Below are 24546 nucleotides of genomic sequence, written 5' to 3'. Positions count from 1 at the left end.
AGGCCCAGAGGCAGGAGCCAGTGAGGAAGTGGGCAAGCAGAGACCGCCGGAATGGAAATGTGAGACACACGAGGAGACAGCAGTGGGGTTTCTGGCTGGACGGATGTATGGGGAGGGCGAGGAGAGAGAAGCAAAGCACAGCACCCACGTGGTATCACTCAGTAAGATGGGGCAGGCAGGCGCAAGGGGTGATGGGGCAGCACAATGAGTTCATGCTTTTTCTGTCTTTACAGAAATGATCAAGCTAAAACAATGGGTTTAGTGAGTCGGGGCTGAGCACACTGGAGAGACCCCAGAGAGCCCTCCAAGTGTAGATGCCTGGGGGCTGGGACAGAGGTGGGTACAGAGCCCAGGGAAGAGCCTGGAATGGAAACATGGCTTTGGGAGCAACTACCACATCCACAGATGCCCCAAAGGGGAAGGAGATGAGGGCCCAGAGCAGAGTCTCCTGGATAGGGAGGACCCTGAAGACAGCCACAGATCAGGCATGTCAAGGGGGACCTACCCCTCAGCCTAGGACACAGAGAAACACTTGCTGACCGAGTGCTGACGGAACCACTGGCAGAGGACGGGAACTATCATAGTATGGGAACAGCTTTGAAGTTCTAAGAATTTTCTAAGTCTCAAAATTTTAAATTCAAGAAGGCAGTTTGCTAACATTACCCATAATCATTTAGTTTTATCTCAATTTAAGAGATGGTAAAACTGATAATCAGATATTGATTTTTTCAGTAATGACAATTTTATGACTAAATCTTACATTGCATGTTTACCTAGATATGATTAGAGATCAACTTCTGAATCTTCAAATTGAAGTGAACAAATTCACAACCCCTAAAACCAAAATACTTAAAGCCTACCCTAAACAGTGGATAATGATGCCATGTGGTAAAGCCACAGACACTGGCCCACAGTGTTGATGAGAAGAAAATGCTCCTTTATCCTTGTGAACACCATAGGCCGTAGGGTATCAAGCACGTACCAGGTGATTCGTGCTGGTACCAATGGCCCAGTGAATCAGTCAATAATTTCCAAATCATGTGTTGAGTTTTAGAGATTGTTATTATAGTATAATTTTTATATGTGACACAGCTTCAGAAGTTAAATAATATCACTGCCGGTGCCTCCATCTGGCACAGGAAGTACATAAACCCCTTACACCATCCCCATCACTCTAAGCGAGGGCGAGCGGCCTACAGTCTCAAGAAACAGATTTCTCTTGACGCTGCTGTTCCAGGCAACCCTTTCAGTTTCCGAGGAATTGAAAATATTAATTATTTTCCAGCCTTTTACTTTGAAACGAGGTCTCACTCTGTCACCCAGCCTGGAGTGCAGCAACACAATCATAGCTCACTGTAGCCTTCACTTCCCAGGCTCAAGTGATCCTCCCAACCCAGCCTCCTGAAGAGCTGGGACCACATGTGCACACTACTCTGCTTGGCTAATTTTTAATTTTTTTGTAGAGATGGGGTCTTGCTGTGTTGCCCAGGCTGGTCTCAAACTCCTGAGCTCAAGCAATCTCCTGCCTCACCCTCCTAAAGTGCTGGCATTACAGGTGTGAACCAACTCACCTGGCAATTTCCAGCCTTTTAGAAACTTCTGAGATTTTTATACATTCTGTATTTTGATTATTGGATTTACTGAGTTAGGTCAAACCTCATGTTTTGAGCCAGACATGAACAGGCACAGCATTATGGATAAGGAGGAGACTCTTTGTCAAGCTGCCTAGCTTTTCAAATCATGTTCTGTAAGTTAAAAATTAAATGGCTTCCCTGTGCCTCAGTTTTTTCATCTAGAAAAAGATGACGATGATGTTTCTCAAATGGAGTTAATATACACTACAACAATGAATTTGTCCTATTAAGTGGAGGTGAAATTCAACAGGAACAAAGAAAAGGGAGACTTAGACTCAAGGCATTCTTGTCTCTCACCTGCTTCCACAGGCTCCATCAGTCTCTACCTCAGCCTTGCCCTGGGCTGGCACCAGCCGGGGTGGCAGTGGTCTGCTCGCCTACCTAACCTTACTGCACATCTGTGGGCTCTCAGGTGCTCCCAGGGCCGGCACTGTGGACTGCAGTCCCCAAAGGTGGCCACACGAGGGCATCTCCAGGGACACGCAACCGGCAGCCACAGCCTTGAAAGGCCAGGGGGCGCTGGGGGGCCCCCAAGTGTTCACCCGGTGCCTTCCTTGTCTGGGAGGAGCCGAGGGACTTACAGGAATTTACTGGCATAGTCAGTGGCCAATCAGATGAGGGTTGGCAACAGTGTTGGAATAGGGTCCAGGCTGGGGAAGAGGAGGCTCTTGGGGGAGGGAGGGTGTGACTGGACCCTCGCCAGGGCTGCACTTGCGCAGACCAAGCCACGTTTAGCCACTGTGGGCCCAAAGGAGGCTGGCTATGGGGCGTTGGCCACCTCTGAAGGCACCCATGGCCCACGCCCACAGTACCTACCCGAGGGCTCAAACGTGCGCTGAACACACGCCAGAGGGCCGCTGACACAAGCAGAATTGCCACTTACCTTGGGCTGCGTATCGACAGGAGCCATCCTCCACCAGCACATTATAGAAAGGCTGGTGGTGGCCGTGAGGCAGGCTGTGGACGTTCATGTTCCGGATCCACTCATGTCCCATCATGCAGGTAGGGTCCCAGCCGTAGATCACACAGTTATAGCCATACCTAGTTAACACAGGAGGCACAGTCAGTCCCTGCGGACCACCCAGCAACCTACAGACGATGGCGGGCTTCTCTCAGTTGCATCCTCAGCTACCTGCTTTACTCCCTGGGAATAATTTTTCAGGACAGCCCTGATCCCTTTTGTAAACACCTCTCATTATCAACATGGCACCTTATCTGGAAAAGAATACACTTTCCAACAAAGAGTGATGGGATGACAACTGGTTATCCAAAAGAAAAAGAAACGGGGACCTGGCCTGACAACAGCAACCAAATTCAGATCTTAGTACAACCAAGACTCAGTTGTTAAATGCAGAACTTTTAAAATACAAAATACCTTCTTGACTCAAGATAGGGAAGGTTTGTTAAAACAAGGCACTAAAAATGCAACCCGTAAAGGAAAAGACTAACCAATTTAACATCATTAAAACCAACAGACTAACATTACTTCATCCAGTAATCTCGTGAGAGTTCCTATTTTCCCCATGTCCCATATTTTAAAGTATTTGAATCCTGATCCAAACACTTAAAAATATGGGACACTGGGAAAATAGGAACTCTCACGAGATTACGGGATGAAGTAAAGTAACTGGGGTTTTCTTAGATGTGATAACAAGATGTTAAATATTAAAAGACAGAGAGAGAGGGAGAGAGCGCCCCTGCCTTTTAAAGGTACATACTGAGATCTCTACAGGTGAAATGACATCTGGCACTTGCGTCAATTAACCCAGGGAGGAAGGTGTGGAAGGTGCAGAGGAGAGTAAGATCTACCCTGCATGGCAGCTGTTGAGGCTGGATGACAGGAACACCACCTGGCTCCTTATACTCCTTTCTGTCTTATATAAAAATTTGCAATTTTCCGTTTAAAACTTTAAAAAAATACAATAAAGAATGAAAACCACCAGCCAAAAACTGGGAAAAGACATTTGCAACTTTTCCTCATGTAGAGACTAATATACAGAAGAACAAACTACCTATCAATAGAGAAGACTAATAATAACTCAATAGAAAATACACGAAACGGGCCAATGTGGTGGCTCACGCCTGTAAGCCCAGCATTTTGGGAGGCTGAGACAGCAGATCACTTTAGGTCAGGAGTTCATCACCAACATGGTGAAACGCTGTCTCTACTAAAAACACAAAAAATTAGCCTGGCATGGTGGTGTGTACCTGTAGTGGCCAACATGGTGAAACGCTGTCTCTACTAAAAACACAAAAAATTAGCCTGGCATGGTGGTGTGTACCTGTAGTCCCAGCTACCTGGGAGGCTGAGGCATGAGAATCCCTTGAACTGGGAGACAGAGGTTGCAGGTGAGCTGAGACGCCACCATTATACTCCAGCCTAGGCAGCAGGCCCAGACTCTGTCTCCAAAGGAAAAAAAAAAAAGCAAAAATAAATGTTTGAGGAGGCTTTTAATAAAACTTGGACAGCCAGTAGTAACCCAGGAAACAGAAATTAAAACCACAGTGAAACACTACTTGGCATTTCCCACGTAAGTACACTTTGAAAGGTCTGGCAATAGCACTAGGGAAGAATAGGACCTCCCGGCTCCCAGCCTGCTGGTGGGATGTAAACTGCTCTAATCACTTTGGATACAGTTTAATTCTGCCTGGTAAACAGACCAAATGCCTATCAGATCTGAAGAGACTTGAGATGAAATAACAAGAGATAAGAACAGTGAGGAAATGAGAGAAAAAACCTGTGGCTTACAAAGTTACTTCCATCTTCTCACACTGAGAAGGGTCAAACATCTAAAGGCCGCTAAAAACACTAGAAGATCTCTCAGAAAAGTGAGCTGCTGCTTAAGAAACACAAAGGTCAAAGACATGGTTCAAAAAGAAAAAAAAAATTCAGCTTTCTGTCTTCCCTTCAGTGTGCACTCAGGGGATAAGTGATCGAAGGTCCACAGTCACTGTTTCCAGTCAGCTCCTCCTCCACCGTGTCCTGGGGGCTCACCAGATGTGTGTGTGTCTCCGCAGCCTCTGGGACAGACACCGCAGTACAGGATGATCCCGGGCACTCACCTCTTATGCTTCATAATGAGCCCGATGGAGTAGCAGACATCCCTGTGCTTCTCATCAGAGCGCAGCTTGACCTCCACGCCCACCTCCTCCTTTTTGCGCTCAATGTGCTCTAGAGTGTGCTGCACCAGGTAGCCCACCGCCCCGTGCTGCCCCGGGTCTAGGGTCTGGATGTGCTGGAGGATGTCAAGCACCTTCAAGACAAGACAAAAAGACTAGGAGATAATATTTTCAGCTAGGCCTTTTCTTTTTTGCAGCGAGGGATTTAGGCCTACCTACGTAACCTAACAAAGGACCTGAAGTGGTGGCTGTGCCCTGATGACCAAGGTCCAGGTCTCTGGGTCATTCTCTGACAGACCGCCACCAAGTTGGCACTGCGTATGTCCAGGGCTGGGCTCGCCTATAACACTGGCAGCTGGCCCACGACACCCCAATTTAACTAGTGTGAACCTGGGGAGTTCTTTAGAAACCAGTGTGCTGGGATAGGTGCTAGGGACACAGGCGAGGGCCCCCCACCTAGGGCACATCTGGATTAGGTGGACTCTAACAGTGTCTAACATGCTTGGTTGGCATGGGAAGTGTGAGAATCCACGTTTTTCAATACACAGAAACGATTTTTAACTTGCCGCTCATGAGTTCAGAGGGGAAAAAACGCTAAACTGCTTTAATCAAGACCAAAAGGATGTTTGCTACAACTGCCTCAGTGCTGAAAAAGATGGAAAAGGTCACAGAGCGAGGATCAGAGGAATGCATTCATTAAGTTTAAGAAGCTATACTAGAAGGAGGAAGCCACGTGTGTCGGAGTTCTAAAATCTTGCTTGTCACTTTGGTGATCTGGACTCATCATGGTATTTGGTATTCAGCATGCAGCAGGAGAAACCACATCTATGCAAAAGTTAAACTAGTAGCACAGAGTACCAGGACTGTCTGACTCCACTACTACCGCCTCGACTGCACACAGTGCCTCTCTGGGAAAAAACTGCAAGTTTGAAAAGACACAGACATACAATTACTTCGAACTCATTATGCTGACAGCCCCTAGCACAGAGTTTCTGACAAAGTCCTCCTTCCAATTTACTGAGTCCTGGATTACAGCCTGCTTAGCACATAAAGCCACCTGGACTCTAGGCCCAGGACTGTCAGACTAGCTGTTGTTTTTAACTCTGAATTCCTTTCTTAGCTTATCAAATCATGAGTAATCACTGTCCTGCCTATTTCCTGATGCATCGTGAGCCTGTAAAAGTATTGTGAAAACTCCAGTTTTATGCACCACGCTATTATCTTGCCTTTCAGACTGAGACTTGCTGGACCTCAACGTTTACTGAACACTTACTCTCTGCTGGTCACTGTGTCGAGTCCATCAAGTTTTTTCTTTCACTTAATCCTTCCCATTTGAAGGTTATTTCTTGACCTTCAAATTGGGAGGATTAGGTTAAAAAAAAAAAAGGAGGGGTGGAAGGGTTTAGTCACTGCCACTTCCAGAAGAGGACTCGGGCTTAGAGCAGTGACTTGCCTGGGGTCACAGGGCCGTGGTAAGGTGGAGTGAGGCTGTGGCACTGGGCATGAAGTTCAACTCTTGGTCTCAACCAGTGTCATACCCGAGCAAGAGTAGGAGTGTTTTTAATTCACTACTACACAAAGTACCAAACACATAAAAATGGACAAGACAGTATAATCCTAAGTACCCCAAACCCAGTTTCAACAAGAATCACCAGACAGCCAATCACCCTCTGCCTCCACCTCCAGCTGGGCACTTTTAATTTACCCTTTACTTAAACAAGAAGTGCCTACTGACAGTGCCTGCATAATGGCCATCCTTGTGAGCCGACAGAGTTCCAACAAGCCACTTTTTCTGTCCCTCGGCTGCGCTCCACATACACAGCTCCCTTTCTCTCCTAGCAGCCACCTCCCTACCAGATAAGTAAAACGGTCAGAACTTGGCATCATCAACTGGATAAGGTCAAGGATAATTACCCCCACCTTCGCTGGATGTGTGGCTGAGCATGAAGGGAAAGGGCAGAAACGAAGACACTGTGCCTCGGGGCCTGGCATATTTGCAGACTGTGCTGACTCGGGCACCACGCTGTCCCCACCAATGCTCTAGGCCTAGAATGCCACATGATCACAACTTTTGGGGCAGAGATCCTGGATTGGGGTCTATTACCCATGCTTTCCTATACTGCTTTCTTCCTCTAGCCTAGGGGCTGGTAGAATTTTTCTGTAAAGGGCCAGAGAAGAAATACTTTAGGCATTGGGGGCCACAGAGTCCCTGACTTAACTACTCAGCTCTGCCACTGCAGCTTGAAAAAAGCTGTAGATAAGTAAACAAATACAACTTATTCACAAAAGCAGGCTTTGTGAATCTGGCCCACAGGCCGTAGTTTGCTGAGCCCTGCTCTGTCCCTGAATTCCAGGTTCCCTCTAAGGTTCTCTGAAGTTCTTGGCTCCACCTTCTTGATATCCATTGTCTGTGGGATCTGCTACTTTTGGGGCTTCAGTACCAGATGCTGATGCTAGGAGCTCCCGCTAAAGGCTACTGGGCATCTGCACTCGATGCCTTCAGGTCAGGATGAATGCAACATACCCCACACAAAACACTTTCTTCTACTACCAAAACAGGCCTGCTCTCCAAATACCTACTTTCAGAGTGACACAAACTGCCCTGTGTTGAAAACTCTAAACATCCCCTTTGAGTCTTCTCCTTTATTCCTATCTAATGAAGTTCCGCCACCTTTTTTTTTTTTTTTGAGATGCAGTCTCACTCTGTCATCCAGGTTGGAGTGTAGTGGCGTGATCATGGCTCATTGCAGCCTTGGCCTTGACCTCCCAGGCTCAGGCGATCCTCCCACCTCATCCTCCTGAGTAGTTGAGGTGATGTGCCACCACAGGCGTGTGCCACCACACCCGGCTACTTTTTGTATTTTATTTTGGTAGAGACTGGGTTTTGTCACGTTGCTTGGGCTGGTCTCAAACTCCTGGCCTCAAGTGGCCCACCTGCCTCAGTCTCCCAAAGTGCTAGGATCACAGGTGTGAGCCACAGCACCTGGAAGTCATTTCTCAATTATTCACTTAGAAAAAATTTTTGAGCCCCTATGATGGGCCAGGAATTGTGCTGAGAGCATGGAGAAGGCTGCAATTAGGAACAAGACCTGGTCCCTGTCCTTAAAGAACATGTTCTAATGGAGACAGATGACGGAGAAGCAGCTACCACAGACTGGATGAAGCTCTGGGAAGGGCAAGCACAGAACAACTGGAAAACTTGACCAGGCAGCGCAGAGGAACCAGGGAAGGGGTTTCGGAGGAGGCAGAAGTCTAAGCTGACAGCTGGGCAGAGGTGAGCCAGCAAATGGAGTTGAGGATGAGCAGAGACCCTGGGCAGAGACAAAGCACACACAAAAGACTGAAGCAAGACAGCGCAGACACGCAAACGAAGTGGTGGGTACAGAAGAGGACCAAGGGGCTGCGGCTGGCGTGGGGGAGTGTCAGGCAGGCAGGGCCAGAGCACCCAGAAACTAAAAGCCGCATAGAGAAAGAGTCTGGTCTTCAAAGGCATCAGGACAGCCACCCTGAGGGGTTTAAGCAGTGAAGGGACATAACTGATATTTTGTTAAGATTTCTCTGGCCTGCATACAGAGCAGGCTCACAGGGGCTCAGAGTTGAGGGAAGGAGGACAAGCAGGAAGCCGGGGCGCTGCTTCAGGCTGCAGAAGTGCTGCTCTCAGCAGGCTGACTTTCACCCATCTGGGAGACTGAGTCACGTGCACGGGTGTAGCAGGCGTGTGGATATGCTGGTCTGGAGCCTAGGGTCCAGGCAGGGCTCCAGTGCTCCGGTAGCCACAGCAGACAGGCAGTAACTGACGCAAGAGGAAGGGCACTGTCCTAGGGCACAGGTGCAGGGTAGAAGATGTCTAGAAATTATCCTTCAGCCTTGAAGGGAAGATAAGAACTAGCAAAAGCATGAGAACCAGAGACCACAGAGCGAAAGGAACTGAGTGTTCCCAGAAGGGAGTAGCCAGCAATGATAGGGAAAGATACAGAAAGAAAAAGTATGTACTTCATTTATCAATGAGGAGAATGGTTCAGTCAAAGAGGGTCACTGGCTTCCTTGGCAAGAACAGTGCCTGTGGAGGAGGCATGGGAACGGGTCCTGGCATTCCTGGTGAGTAGGAGGCAGCCTAAGAACTTCAGCTCTGTGGGAGGAGGAAAGGTAGTGACCTAGAGAAATGCCTGCAGGGCGGACAGGGAGTACTTTTTGTTTTTCTTCCAATAGAAGAGATGGGGGTTTGCCTTGGAAAATTGGAGGGATACCTTTTCCACTGAAAGGCAGAAAAAGAGGGAAAGAAAAACTCTGGGTCATGATGAGGATGTAGGTCTGGGAGCAGGAAGGAGAACGTGCCTGCCTGTTGGCTTCTTCAGAAATGCTCTGGCCTTGGCCCACTAGACCACGGGATGCCGTGTGGGGTGGGCCCTGGTACCACCTTGCCCACACTGAACTCCTGGTGCTGTCATGGCATACGCAGGAGACTCGGGTAAGTTATTTAACTTCTCACTGCCTCGGTTTCATTATTTGCATCAAGGCAAAAATAAAAATAATATCTACCCTATAAGGCTGCTGACAAGATTCAGTCAGTACTCCTGACTTCTAAAATCTCACCATCCTACCCTCTCTATTTCCACCACAGCCATAAAAACCCTGGATTACTGCTATAGTGACCAAGGGGGCTTGTGTTTCTTAGCTCTTCCTGGCTATCAAAAATAAATAGGCAGTATAGCCTGGTATCAAAAATAAATAGGCAGGGGTCAGGTATGTTTCACACCTGTAATCCCAGCACTTTGGGAGGCCAAGGAATGCAGATTGCTTGAGGTCAGGGGTTTGAGAACAGCCTGGCCAATATGGTGAAACCCCATCTCTACTAAACAAAAAAAAATACAAAAATTAGTCAGGCGTGGTGGCATACCTGTAGTCCCAGCTACTCGGGAGGCTGAGGCAGGGGAATCGCTTGCACCTGGGAGGCAGAGGTTGCAGTGAGCTGAGATTGTGCCACTGCACTCCAGCCTAGGCAACAAAGTGATACTCTACCTCAAAAAGAAACAAACAAAACACCCCCAAATAAAACAAATACATAAATAGGCAGGGTGTGGTGTCACTCTTTGGTAATCCCAGCACTTTGGTAGGCCAAGATGGAGTTCAAGGCCAGCCTGGGCAACATGGTGAAACCTAGTCTCTATTAAAAAAATGTTTTTTAATTTAAAACATGTAAATAAAACGAAAATAAACGATTACACCTTGGACAAGTAACTGATAATTTTGGTGGAGAGTTTTCTTTCCCAATAAATTCCTCTACCACATTACACAGATGTTCTGGGAGGATACTTGCTATGTGGGCTACAGATGACATCTTTTCTTTCTTTTCTTTTCTGCAATCTCCTTCTCCTGGGTTCAAGCAATTCTCTTGCCTCGGTTTCCTGAGTAGCTGGGATTACAGGTGCCTGCCACTATGCCCAGCTAATTTTTATATTTTTAGTAGAGACAGGGTTTCACCATGTTGGTGAGGCTGGTCTTGAACTCTTGACTTCAGGAGATCCACCTGCCTCGGCCTCCCAAAGTGCTGGGACTACAGGTGTGAGCCACCGTGCCCGGCCTACATCTTTTCTTAAAACAGGTGGCTTGGGATTTTCCTATTGATGCATCCATTCTTAGAACTATTTTAGATCTTCGAAGTTGTGAATCAGTAAGACTTTCAATATAAGCAATGTAGAGTCATTCAGAATATTTACTTTTTCGGGAAAGATTGTACCCCTCTCTAACGACACAGGGAGATGAGTTTATGCTGATGGCCTGTGAGAGCTCACAATTAAATTCTGCTCTAAACAAAAAGGACTATTCACGTATTTCCAGAGAAGAGCCAAGGCATTGGTGGGAAGGTGCGGCTGGCTCCTGCACACTGTTATACACAACGGGCCTGTATATGCTGTATCCACATAGCCCGCGGAGGTCAACACTGCAGCTTGCTGAAAGTGCGTGCTACAGCCCAGAGGCGGTCATTAAAAAACTGAGGAAATTCCGGTGAAACAGTGTCAAAATTCAATGGTTTTCAAAGACAAAATGAGTCCTTTGCTAGTCCAGTGGCTGGACTTAAACATATCTAAGATCCAATTTTCCTGCATCTGACAGGAGCACTTATTTATTCATGGGCAATGTTAGCTGCTAACAGCACGGCTGGAGGTTGACCATTTACAGCTTTGCTTTCCCTTGCTGAGTGAGGGTGACTCGGAGAAAAAGATCTTAGGGCCCCAGTGGGTGAGTACCAGAGACAGAGGCTTTGTGGTTCTAGGGTTGAAGGAGCTGACCACAAAGAGAACAAGCAATTCCTGGCAGTAGAATCAATTTCCCTTAGAATAAGAAATGAAAAAAAAAATCTACTGATGGGTTATGATTAGGAGACTGAATAAATTTGTGTTTATTCCCCATGTTAACACCAAGATTAAGCTTGTCACAGGGAACCCTTCAATCTAGGACTCCTCTTTCTAAGGCAAGGGCAAAGCATCAAAGTTAAATAATTACCTTCTCTGGCCAGATTCCCAGGTGGAAGTAAAGCCTGGCTTGGAGGAGGAGAAGCTGCACCTGGTCCGGGTACATTGCCAGATAGAGATCCAGTGAGTCTCGCAGGAGCTGGTACGACTGGTCGATGCCTTCCCTAGCAGAGGAAAAATAATCTTTGTCTTATCCTGTTTGTTTCTTCAGCAAAGACTTTTTTTCTGAGGCCCAGGATTTACATATAATTGACACAAATCCCAAATGTTTTCTGATTCTGATATTTCTTCTCTGTTCAACAAAGAGATACAATGCTCTTAAGAAAAAAAATACACAATAAATATAAATCTTGCTCCCTACTTTGGTGATGGGTACCAAATTAAAATCATAAGCGCTTTTATTAAGCAGTCACTGCAGTAACACTGTACCTAATTAAAAATGAATTCTGAGTAGGCAGAGCATACAGGATATTTTTGGCCAGTGAAACTACTCTGTGTGATATTATAAAGGGGAACACATGTCATTATGTGTTTGTCCAAACACACAGAATATATGAGACCAAGAGTGAACCCTCATGGAAACCGTGGACTCTGGGTGATAATGATGTGTCAGTGTAGTTGTATGCACCACTTCAGTGCAGATGTTGACAGTGAGGGAAGCTGTGCGTGTGCAGGGCAGGGAGGATATGGGAACTCTGCACTTTCTACTCAGTTTTGTAGTTAGCCTGAAACTGCTCTAAAAAATAGTCATTTGAAAGAAGAATTCTGTCATTAGACAAAAAACTATTACTATAACATACAGCCTACAACTTTCTACTTTCCCTGTAGGACAAATTTCCTTGGACTTAGAAACAAGGTAGTTTCCTATTTTGTTTTCTTATCTAATGATAGGAAGATATCAATTAAAAGATGGCAAAGCATTTGGATATGAGAAGATCTTGCCCTTGAAAAATAATCTTCCCAGTCTAAGATATTGTTACTGAAGAATGCTTTCAGTACCTGCAAAGAGAACTTGTCAGTGTCTACTGCAAAGATCTCAAACAAAAGTCACTTGGCACATCACGAACACAATTCAAACCTCTAAAGACATGTGCTCAGCAGAAGTACTAGAAAACCAAGAAAACCTTACCGCTTCCCCAGGCTTAACAGGTTTCCCACCATTCTCTGTAACACCTTCTTGACATTGACCACCCCATACAGTGCTGCAGTCACGTGCTGGCCGATCAAGTACTCGCATTCTTTCACAGTCAGCTGCTTGCCTTTCCCAAAAGCATCTATGTAGATGTAGTCAAAGATGTCCAGGGTCGCCCTATTCAAAGAGCCAAATATCAGATGAGAGCCGAACAACTCATTATTTTAAGTCTCCACAGTAAGTAGCTCAAATCATGGGCTGAAGGTTGAGACCGTAACATTTCTACTTACAATATCAAGGTCTTGTCCAAGTTTAAAATCTGACCCCTTTGTGCAAACTCTGCTCTGTCAAGACCACAGCACACTGACATTTAAAAAACAGCACTGATGTATGTCATCTAATAACGCTCTTCAGGAAGACTAAAACTCACTGCCAGGAGTATGTACAAGTTCAGCTAAGATAAAGATTTATGAAATGCCCAAGGCAATCTTAATTCCATAGATTAGTAGCAGGTAACCATCTGTGGATCATGGGCCCTGGATAATCTAATGAAAATTACAGCACCTCACACAGGAAGGATTTAGCCATCGGTTCTGCTGACATGCTGAGGTGGTCAGAGACCTGCTGAGACCACCATAGCCTTGGGCTGGGAACCCTGTGCTAGAGCACAGAGAGCTGTGCCCCTGGCCTCGATCACACAGCTCCTCTTGCAGGTCTGCCTTCTGAGACCTGCACTTGAACTGCACTAGGACGCTGGGGCTGGCCCTCGCTGAGCACAAGGCTAAGCAGTGGTCACACGATATAAGCTCTCACTGCACTGCCAGGCTTGCTCTCTACAAGGACTCATGGAGGGATTTGGGGGGCTCTGTTTCAGGGATACTTGTGTTTCTTATGAGCTATTGTTTCATCTTGATCTCATGCCCACTATAAATTGTGTAGTATATTCCTTTTTTTGGTTGCTAAAAAAGTCCAATCGAATTCGTTCCTTGAGTCACATATAATCTACCCTTAGCAAGGATATAAGAATTATATGTCCAGGTATGGTGGCTCATGTCTGTAATCCCAGCACTTTGGGAGGCCGAGATAGGCTGATCACCTGAGGTCAGGGGTTTGAGACCAGCCTGGCCAACATGGCAAAACCCCATCTCTACTAAAAATACAAAAATTAGCCAGGCATGGTGGTGAATGACTTTAATCCCAGCTACTTGGGAGGCTGAAGCGAGAGAATCACTTGAGCCCAGGAGGCAGAGGTTGCAGTGAGCTGAGATCACACCACTGTACTCCAGCCTCAGCAACAGAGTGAGCTTCCATCTCAAAAAAATAAAAATGAAATAAACCTATGAGGAAAGTACAAAAAAAAAATTATATAAATGTTCTAGAAACAAGGAACTCTTCAATTCTTTTAATGAGGCCAGAACTTCTTAAAGACAAATATACAAATTTCTAGGCCAAGATCATTTAAGAACTATCATAAATGCAAAAGTCCTGGGTAAAACATGAGTAAATCAAATGCAGCAATGTATTTTACAAATATGTGACTAAGTTAGATGTGCCACAACAATGGAAGCTGAACATGAAAAACTCTATTTTGTTAACAGATGCTAGGGAGGTTGTGGAGAAAAAGGAATGCTTATACGCTGTTGGTGAGAGTGTAAATTAGTTCAACCATTGTGGAAGAGAGTGTGGTGATTCCTCAAAGGCCTGAATATGGCTAAACCATTTGACCCAGCAATCCCATTACCAGGTATTATGGCCAAAGGAATATAAGTCATTCTGTTATAAAGACACACACACACACACGTTCCCTGCAGCACTATTCACAAAAGGAAAGACATGGAATCAACCTAAATGCCCATCAGTGATAAACTGGATAAAGAAAATATGGTACATACACACTATGGAATACTATGCAGCCACAAAAAAGAACAAGATCATATCCTTTGCTGGGACATGGATGGAGCTGGAGCCGTCATCCTTAGCAAACTAACACAGGAACAGAAAACCAAATACTGCATGCTCTCACTTGTAAGTGGGAACTAAGTGATGGGAACACACGGACCCAGCGGGGAACAACACACACTGGGGCCTGTTGGAGGGTGGGGTGAGGGAGAGGATCAGGAAAAATAACTAATGGGAACTAGGTTTAATACCTGAATGATGAAATAATCTGTACAACAAATTCCCATAACACAAGTTTACCTATGTAGCAAACCTGCTTATGTACACCTGAACTTAAAAGTTAAAAAAGAGAAATTCTATTATAACAAAAAAATCTACTTCTAAACATACAGACTAAAATTGAAAAACCGTATCATATGAGTAGACACAGAAAAAGAATTTTGAAAAAAAAAAAATCTAATGCCTAGCTATTAATAAAACTTAGCAAAGTAGGAATTTAGATGGTAGGTTTCATAATCCCTAACTGCCCCCAACATCATGCTTGATGGTGAATTTTTGTTTTCTTTTTCTGAGACCCTGTCCCAAGCTGGGCAAACAAGCTGGCCTTGAACTACTGGGCTCAGTCAATCCTCCTACCTCACCCTTCCAAGCAGCTGGGACTACAGGCGTGCGTCACAGTGCCTGGCTCTGAAATTTTAAAAGCATTCCATTTAAAGTCATATCCAAGGCAAGGGTGCCTGCTATCTTTGTTTTTATTCAACTCTGTACAAAAAGATCTAGCTAGCTGAGTAATGCAAGTAAAAGGAACAAATATATAGGAGTTATCAAAAAAAGAAGAAACAAAACTGTCACTATTCACAGATACTACGATTATGCACAGAGAAAAGCCAGAAACGTCAAATTATTGGCACTAATGATATATTCAGTCAAGGAACTGAAGATCAAAACTGTATCTAGATATCAACCACATGTTTGTATACCATTAATACTTAGAAAATGTAATCTTAAAAATTACCATTTACAACTGCAAAAAAAAAGGAAGGTATCTAAGAACAAATCTAACAGATGTTAGCTTGATGAAGAAAAAGATAAAATCTTCTTAAGGCCAGTAATGACAACCTAAATAAACAGAGTGGTCCATATAAACATTTGCATGGAAATAAACACAGCCAGGCGGGGGTGGCTCACGCCTGTAATCCCAACACTTTGGGAGGCTGAGGCAGGCGGATCACTTGAGTTCCGGGGTTTGAGACTAGCCTGGGCAACATGGCAAGACCCCATCTCTACTAAAAAAAAATACAAAACAATTAGCCAGGTTGTTGTGGTGCACGCCTGTGGTCCCAGCTACTAGGGAGGCTGAGGTGGGAAGATGGCTTGAGCCCAGGAGATGGAGGGTGTAGTAGACCGAGATTGCGCCAATGCACACCAGCCTGGGTGGCAGAGCCAGACCCTGTCTCAGAAAAAAAAAAAAAAGAAAGAAATGATAAACATTTTCAAACTGGTGGTTAGCTCTCAGGAGAAGGAGGGAGAAAGGGATGAGGAAGAGTACCTGGGAGGCTTCAACTAAATATGTAATGTTTTATTTTTTAAACTAAGAGATAGGAACAGAGACCAATTGTACTTTTTTGATATGTCACATCAGAAATTCACCTGGGTGTATAATATACTGGGTGATTTAATTTAATCTTCCAAGCTGCTTTATTAAAAACATTAATCCATTTTACCAAGGAGAAACTGAAGCTTCCTCAGAGGAAAGCAAAGTTGGAACCTAGTTTGACTTCACAGCTCTGGTACTTACTATCACACAATTGATCATTAAAGAGTATCAGAGTTAATCATTAAGACATAGTTTCAAAGATCAGGACATAAGGACATAGGTAAATAACGTTTTTCCTTTTCCCCTAAATTGTAGATTTAATGAAAATATATTCCTACCTGTTGAACTATTTCTTTCAGAAAAGCTAGACTATAAGGGAAAAGAAGCTTTCTGCCCTACAGAGCCCTAGGTTTAAAAAAGAACAGAACAGAACTCAGTATACTACCAGGTCTCTAAAATTCCCATGTTATTGACCTTGCCTGAAGGGGAACGTGGCCACCCTGTTCAATCTCCCCCGCTTTCTTTCCCTCCCTTCTTTTCCCACTCATGTGGGACAAAGGGGGAGATTTTATAGAAGAATGAAAAGAAATAATTTCTTTAAGAACTCTTTGATCTGATCTGATTTGGAACAAAGGGACTCTGAGAACCACAAGAGACCTTGAAGTCAGTCTTATTTTTTAAAATGAAACTTTTTGAGATAACTGTAGCTTCACATATGCAGTTTCAAGAAATACAGAAAGATCCACAGTACCCTCTCCCAGTCTCCCCTGATGGTACCATCTTCACTGTTATAGTTTAATAACACAACCAGAATACTGACACTGATACAGCCAGGAAACAAAACATCACCCTAGTCCCATTTTTAACCTGTTTGGTAACACCTTCAGCACAGAGGGACTGAAACTTCTGGACCACAGATCATGTATTACAGATGCTCACCCTTCTGCGCCTTGGCACCACCTTAGTAAGAAGTGACTTGGGAAGTTGACAGGCTCCAGTGGGACTCCCAACTGCCGAGCAATTGTCAAATAGAGCAGAGACATGCTGATTGGGATTCCTGTTCTTCGGATCAAAACCTAAAGCAGAAAAAAATGCTTTTATTTCACTGGGATGAGCTAAACGTTCTCATTCATTCAATAAACATTCTCATGAGGCACCTATTGTGCATCGGGCACGATGCTCATTTTTGAGGTTTAAGTGAGTATTTCACTTATTTAGGTCAGGGTTGGTAAACTAAGGTCCATGGTAATTCCAGCCCACCAGCTATCTTTGTACAGCCTGTGTAAGAAAATTTTTACGTTTTTAAATGTTTAAAAAAATAGTTAATACTATTCCACGACATATGAAAACAACATAAAATTCCAATTTCAATGTCAGTATATCCAATTTTGTTGGACACAGCCACACAGTTGTTTTTATATTATCTGTGCCTCCTTTTATACCGCAGAGGCAGAACTTGAGTTAACAACAGAGACCACATGGCATTCAAAGCTGAATTTTTTTTTTTTTTTTGAGATGGAGTCCCACTCTGTCTCGCCCAGACTGGAGTACAATGACACAATCTCGGCTCACTGCACCCTCTGACTCCTGGGTTCAAGTGATTCTCTTGCCTCAGTCTCCCGAGTAGCTTACAGGCAACCACCACCACGCCTGGCTAATTTTTTTTGCATTTTTAGTAGAGATGGTGTTTTGCCACATTGGCCAGGCTGGTCTTGACCTCCTGACCTCAGGTGATCTGCCCACCTCAGCCTCCCAAAGTGCTGGGATTATAGCCGTGAGCCACTGCACCTGGCCAAAGCTTAAATAATGTACTGCCTGGCCCTTTACAGAAAAAGTTGGTCAAGCGCTGATTTAGGTCCTCCTTCTTCCAGAAAGAATTTAAGACTGTTTCTAGGGAAAGTGCGTATGATATAACAAAATAAAATGAAAGTAGCAGATAGGGCAACAAAATAAATATGAAAATGGAGCTAGGCAGAAAGCAAGTAAAAAATATAACACATGGAAACTTGACACAGCTGGGTCACAGGTTCCCCCAACTGGCTAGAGGCCAGTGCAAAAAGAGGAGACTGATTGGTTTCACAGTTTAGTGTTCAAGAGATACAAACTGACCAGAGTCAGAGAAATATCTATTTTTAGTCAAAAATTTATCTCAGGGGTTTGCATACGGAGGCTACTCATGAGGAAACAGATAAACTCTACAACAACATCCTTACAGCAGAAGGAAAAGTAAGTTTCAATGAGCACTCAGTGATGGAAAATATAGTACTGGCCCTCAAGAATGTATGGTCTATCAGAGAAAAGCTTAAGAAACACATATAGGATGAGCACAACGGCTCACACCTATAATCCCAGTGTTTTGGGAGGCCACGGTGGGAGGATCACTTGAGGCCAGGAGTTTGAGACCAGGCTAGGCAACAGAGCAAGACCTTGTCGCTACAAAAAAAAAAAGTAGGTGGGCATGGTGTCATGTAGTCCTAGCTACTCGGGAGGCTGAGGCTGCAGAATCGCTTGAGCCCAGGAGTTTGAGGCTGGAGTAAGCTATGATCACGCCACTGCATTCCAGCCTGAGCAACAGAGCAAGACCCTGTCTCTAAAAACAGAAAAAATATACATTACTATACCCATATGACTATACCCGTATGTTACTATACCTATATTTACCTGATGCATATATAAGTTTAGGGCATTATAGTAATCCATTCGATTCCCCTTGAACTTCAGTTGGTCGTAAAGGACATAGTTCATGGCATCCAGCACCTGGCTCTGGAGTTCTATTTCCATTATCATGGATGATTCACCTGAAACAGAGAGATCTACTCGGGACTCATGCACAAATAAGGCTGTGACAGGTGCCACAAACAACTCACAACATGAAGATACTGGCAATGGCCTAGCAATATTAATCAAGTATTGCCAATCTAGGAAGCAGAAGGCAGTATGTATTTGAAGTGCTTTAGGTTCAACACTTCAACCAGGTAAACATGGTCATGCCATTTTATCACTTTTTCATGACATAATGGGAGCACACTAACAAATCTCTTAAATTAACCAATTTCCCTAGGTTTTCTTTAGTAAATACAGCTGGATCCAAAGCAATGCCACACCTGCCTTGAAGCCCAAGCTGGGGTGGCGGCAGTTTATGCCCCGGAGGGTTTTGCAAACAAGCTCCACGATGCTGTCAATTTGGGCCTGGATGTCTTTGAGGCTGATGTCGGAGAGAGGATTGCAGTACTGGTCAATATATACAGCACCTGTAAATAAACAAGAATTACCAAATAAATTCTTGTTACTCTTATTAATTTGGCATTTTACCTTGGACATCCTGGGACATGGCTCTTTATACCACCCCATTGGATAAGCTTTGTGTTTTGGCCACAGACCTTGCAGCAAATACACTGAGAAGGAGCAACACATTTTCATAACAAATGAGCTTACACTTTAAAAAATAAATACATAAATGAAACTTCTCTCAGAGGTCATGGACTAAAAAACTGCATGATATGTGATGCAGTCTCATATTCTATCACAAAGAGAAGTAAATGACATCAAGGAGATCTTTTCAAGCTATTTCTCTCTCCCTGGCTCTTACAGGTTCAAAATCCAACAACTCTGAAAACTCAATGGTATAAGGCAGTTCCTTTAAAATAAAACAACAACAACAAAAAACCAAGTTGAAAGCCCTCCATAACAGATGTGCCATTTCAACAAATTATACTTCTTAAGGGTGAACAATAAATGGACTCAGGAGATAACCCTACTTTCCAATGAGATAACCCGTTATGCTCAGGGAACCTACAGCTGAAAAGCTGTACAGAGCAAACTGCAGACAGTCTCTTAAAAATCACTCCTCTTCACAGCCTTAGGTAATTTTGGAACTGGAGACTGAAGAGCTAACAGCATCATTTGAGTAAGGACACAGTGACTTGGGAAACTCTTGAGTCATCTTAAATTCAAGAGATCTCAGACCAGCTCAGAACCTGGACCCCCTTACTAATGGTCCATGGAGCTGAAAGCAGTTGAACGGGTGTCAAGAGACCTCAACCCTCAGTCCCAGTGTTGCCACCAGCCAGGGACTGGCTCTTGGGCCTCTGTAGGTCCCAGCTTCCCTACCTGGAGGCTGAAGGAATTTATGCTGCACATTTCTGAAGTCCTTTCCTTCCTAATGCTACGAATCCCAGACTTCTTCAATGGTACGAGCATTATTCTAGTCAGTCACCAAGGATCAGAACCCTGGAGAGCAATCTGTCATTCACTCAACTAGTAAACAATTTCCAATGGCTTCCCAATGCTTATGATACTGATGCGGAAGTGTTATTTGAAAATTACAACTTTGTATTTAGAAAATGAAAAAGCAGTATTTGTTTTCATATATAAGCTACAAAAAAATACACTATTCTTAACTGTGAAATAAACAGAAGACAGGATGCTTCTCAACTCCAGTATACAAATGAGGGGATTCTAGGGTGGTGAGAATTTATTTTAATCAACTGAAACAGATGTTTCATTTCCTTTTGGATGATACTAGGTTTTCATATACTTGGTAAGCATTTACACTAAGCATTGTGGGGTATACAGTGATCCTAACACAAGGACGCAACATAGGAAGCTTAGGAACTAGTTACAGAAACAAAATGTATGCATAGCAAACAGAAACAATGCAAGACAGTTAACCATTAAAGGCTACTGTAGCTCTGAGGTGAGTAAAATCGCCAAATAGTCAGTGGAAATTTAATGAAAGTGAGGCTTGAGTGAATTATGGAGAGGGAGCAGGATTTTCAAGAGGGATTATGAGGAGGAGGGACATCAGGAATGAGGAAGTGAAGCCAGGTGTATCTGTGATTTACCAGTCTAGACAATGGCCTGGCTGGAGCAAATGGGACATCCTGGAGAGTACAGAGCAAAAGGTCTGAACCAGATTATGCAGGACGTTGAAAAGCAGGTAGAGGTTTAATACGAAAGGGAAATCGGCCGGGTGCAGTGGCTTATGCCTGTAATCCCAGCACTTTGGGAGGCCGAGGTGGGTGGATCACGAGGTCAAGAGATCGAGACCATCCTGGTCAACATGGTGAAACCCCGTCTCTACTAAAAATACAAAAAAATTAGCTGGGCATGGTGGTGAGTGCCTGTAATCCCAGCTACTTGGGAGGCCGAGGCAGGAGAATTGCTTGAACCCAGGAGATGGAGGTTGCGGTGAGCCGAGATCGTGCCATTGCACTCCAGCCTGGGTAACAAGAGTGAAACTCCGTCTCAAAAAAAAAAAAAGGGAAATCAGCCGCCCGCACTGCAGGTTTCACATGCAGTGGTGAAAACATAGGTTTCTAATTAGGCTGGCACTGATATTTTGGCTGACTTGGAGGGAAGGGGGGTAATGTTCACGAAAGCAAGTATTACTCAGAAAGTTGTTGCTGGGAGAGGTGGCCACAGACTGCATGAGACTAGTTATGGAAGCCAGCCAGGTGTGGTGGCACTTGAGCACAGGAGTTTGAACCTAGCATAGGTGACATAGCAAGACCCTGTCTCTAAAAATAAATAAATAAATAATTTTAGAAAAAGGAATAGTAATAGAATGGGAATATGACTATCAGATACACTAGAATGGAAAAAAAATCAACAATCAGGTAAATCACCAGAAGTAGGGAATAAAAGTAAACAACCAGTCATATTTATATTTTATAACCACAATTTATGGGAATGTCTGTATAATACTGTAAGAATTCAAAATCGTTTTTTAAAAAAATGGAAGTCGTACTTTGTTCCTTGCAACTTAATAAGGACAAAAAGATACTCCTTTCATCCTGCCTGTCCACCCAACTTCTTCCTTCTCACTTCTCATTATGGACAAGGAGACTCACTGATGCCCAAGAACATTCTGTCCTCAATAAACTCCAACCAGAGAGGTTAAGGGATTTACTCAAGGTCACAGGGAGACAAAATTGGATACATTTATTTCTGATTTGGAAATGATGCCTTAAAGTTCAGAAAAACAGGAATTTACTTCATTAGTAAAGTGTCAATCTCACACTTTAAGCCACTGATGCATCTTTAAAAAACACGAAAAAAATCTTAGCTCTAACTTTAATAGTTTTAACTACCTCATCGGTCAGACCTCATAATCCAACCTGCAGAAGCCCACACAACATGATTAATTTTTCCACTGCTTTACCAGAAGGAACATGACAATTCCCTCTGCTGGTCTTAAAAAAACTAATCAGTTACCTATGGAAATACTACTGTCCACATATATGGAAAAAGACCCACCTTCAAGATATGACTCATAGTCATCTGGCTGCTGAAGAAAGGCCTTAAGATTATTTAAAATTTTCTGTTGCCGCAGGTAGTAAAGAATTTTCTTCGCATAGTACTTCCAGGTCAAAGCTTTTCTGGAAACAAACAAGTCAGTAAGAATTAAGATTTGAAAAACTTTCAGTTATCTATTTTTTACTTTACAATAACATACCATGTAGTTTGCTTAACAAGAAAAATATAATTGGTTCATTACCTTATAATACTTATTATAATGGAAGTAAATAGCACAGTCTTTGAATTGTAATATAATACTAAATTAGTTGTACTGAAATCTGAGAAACAGTTATCTGTCTGGCTTCAGATTTACTTGCCTGTAAAGGAAATGGAAGAGCAGCCTGAAAAAGGAATCGAGCTGGGGGAGGTTCAGAAGATGGGGAGGCATCTAGAAACCTTTGCGGGTCCCCCTGCTTGGGCCGGGGCTGCTGCCTTCTCTGGACTCACTACCATGGTGAGTCCACCTAGTCTCATGGTTTCACGTATTATGAAAACTCCTAATTTATTTTTCAGACCAGAGTTCTCTCTTGAACTCCAGACCTGTGTATCAACTACTATCTATCTACTCCACATCCCACTCCGATAGCTGAGCCCCTTAATCTTTTTTCCCCTCCCAGAGTCACCCTCAACTCAGATCAAGGCCTCTCTATCATTTTAGTGAGGCCAAAAACCTGTGAGTCATACTGGATGCCTTGCTTTCTCTCATAAGCCACACTCAAGACCTGTCAGCCAATGCTACCAGTACTACCTTCAAAATACATCCAAAATGTGCACTCTTCCCCATCAGCGTTTCTCTGTGTTGCAGCAACATCCTCCTACCTCAGCTTCCCACTTCAGACCTGGCCCCTCCCAGTCTATCCTCCATATGGCAGCCAGAGCACTTCAGTAACACGTACAATCATGTCACCCAATCGTCAACTCCAAGTCTCCAGAGGTTTCCCACCTTGCTCCATGAACCTAATGAGGACCTAAAAGGTCTCTTGAACTCTCACCCCATTACCTCTCTGACCCCAATTCCTACCACTCCCGCTCAGTCCAGCCACCGACGCATTCCAACCGTTCCTTTACTCTGTCTGGCAGGTGCTCACCTTAGTGACCTGTTCCTTCTGCCTGGAATATTCTCCTGGAGATCTACAGTCTGTTCTCACCTCCTCCTAGGCTTCAACTCACATGTCCCCTGGAGTAAGGACCCCTACCTTATTTTAAATGGCACCCCCTCACCACTCCTCTGCCTTCTTCCCTGATATTTCTCTGTAGCATTTTCATTTTCTAATGTAATCAATTTCTTATTTTTCTTAGCGCCTAGCTCCCCCACTTAATAGTAGAAGCCCATGAAGGCAGGGACTGTTTTGTGTGTTGTTCACTGCTGTATCCCTAGTGCCTAGAATGGTGTCTGGCACATGGTAGACGTTCCCTAAAACTTGTTGAGTGAATAAAATTCCTCATCACATATCCCAAATATATATGGGGATTATAACAAGAGAGAGACAGTGATGAAACTTATCTGGCTGACTTCATGAAGAAACAAACAACCTGCCAATCTTCAGGGAGGTCAATGAAAACCTGCAAAGTGATCTATGTGTTATCTACTTTTTAACCTTTGAGTTGTAAAATATATCTATGTAGAAAATTGTTGTGAAACAAACAAGCAGCTTAATGAATCATTACAAGGCATACTCTTGGATCTGCCATTCTTGCCAAGAAAGAAAACTTTGCAAACAGCCAAAAGGCCCTCCGGGGCCTCTCCACAATAATCACAAATCACACCTCTATAGTCATCACTTTCTTGCTTTTCTCTTTAGTATTACCATGAAATATGCATCCCTCAACAGGCGAGTCTGCTTTGATGCCTTTTAAATCTCTTAATCTACAGGATCCCCCTCCATCTTTCTTCCCCCTTGTATTTTGTTGAAGAACCTCGGTTGTTTGACCTGCAGTTTCCCATCATCTGGAATCTGCTGACTGTACCCACCCACATGATGTAGATTAACATGTTCTATATTTTGGTCTCCTGTAAATCGGATGTAGAGGCTTGATCAGGTACAGATTCCATTAATTTAGCAAGACAACTTTACAGAAGGTAGTGCATTCTCCCATCAGGAGGCAATAATGCCTGCATGTCTCTTTTGTGATGTCAGCAGCACTGCTACTCAATGCCTCGATCTGTCAGTTCATTCAATCTGTTAATTCATTCAAGGTTACAAAGTGGCCATATTAGAATTCAACCGTCCCTTCTTAATTTATTAGCTGGGATAATTCTGTAAGGAGAAGCCTCCCCCTGTCTATTATTTGATCCCCCATGTATAGTACATGGTAAAGTCAAGATAAATACTCATATCTTCTATTTACAATTTTTCAAAATAATTATGCAAATTTCTATTTATCCTTCAA

General features: G+C 43.9%; 1 protein-coding gene across 2 annotated transcripts in view; it reads right to left on the bottom strand.

The window, feature by feature from the left end:
• The window catches only part of FBXO21 (F-box protein 21), a 45297-nt gene that overhangs the window by 10244 nt on the left and 10507 nt on the right, over positions 1-24546 (bottom strand). The window contains exons 4-11 of one of the 2 annotated variants that reach the window (XM_012468993.3): positions 22114-22235; positions 18960-19106; positions 18517-18653; positions 16795-16931; positions 12357-12536; positions 11259-11391; positions 4698-4909; positions 2518-2675 (exon numbers count right to left, since the gene is read on the bottom strand). In XM_012468993.3, coding sequence (XP_012324416.1) covers positions 2518-2675; positions 4698-4909; positions 11259-11391; positions 12357-12536; positions 16795-16931; positions 18517-18653; positions 18960-19106; positions 22114-22235 — 1226 coding nt within the window. The remainder of the gene's footprint in view (positions 1-2517; positions 2676-4697; positions 4910-11258; positions 11392-12356; positions 12537-16794; positions 16932-18516; positions 18654-18959; positions 19107-22113; positions 22236-24546) is intronic. The other variant, XM_012468994.3, reaches the window with a different exon arrangement.

Source organism: Aotus nancymaae, unplaced genomic scaffold, assembly GCF_030222135.1.
Source record: "Aotus nancymaae isolate 86718 unplaced genomic scaffold, 86718_ANA_hifiasm-v0.15.2.pri h1tg000021l, whole genome shotgun sequence".
NCBI lineage: Eukaryota > Metazoa > Chordata > Mammalia > Primates > Aotidae > Aotus > Aotus nancymaae.
The sequence above is the reverse complement of the archived record's forward strand: the minus strand, read 5'-3'. Positions and strand labels throughout refer to the sequence as shown.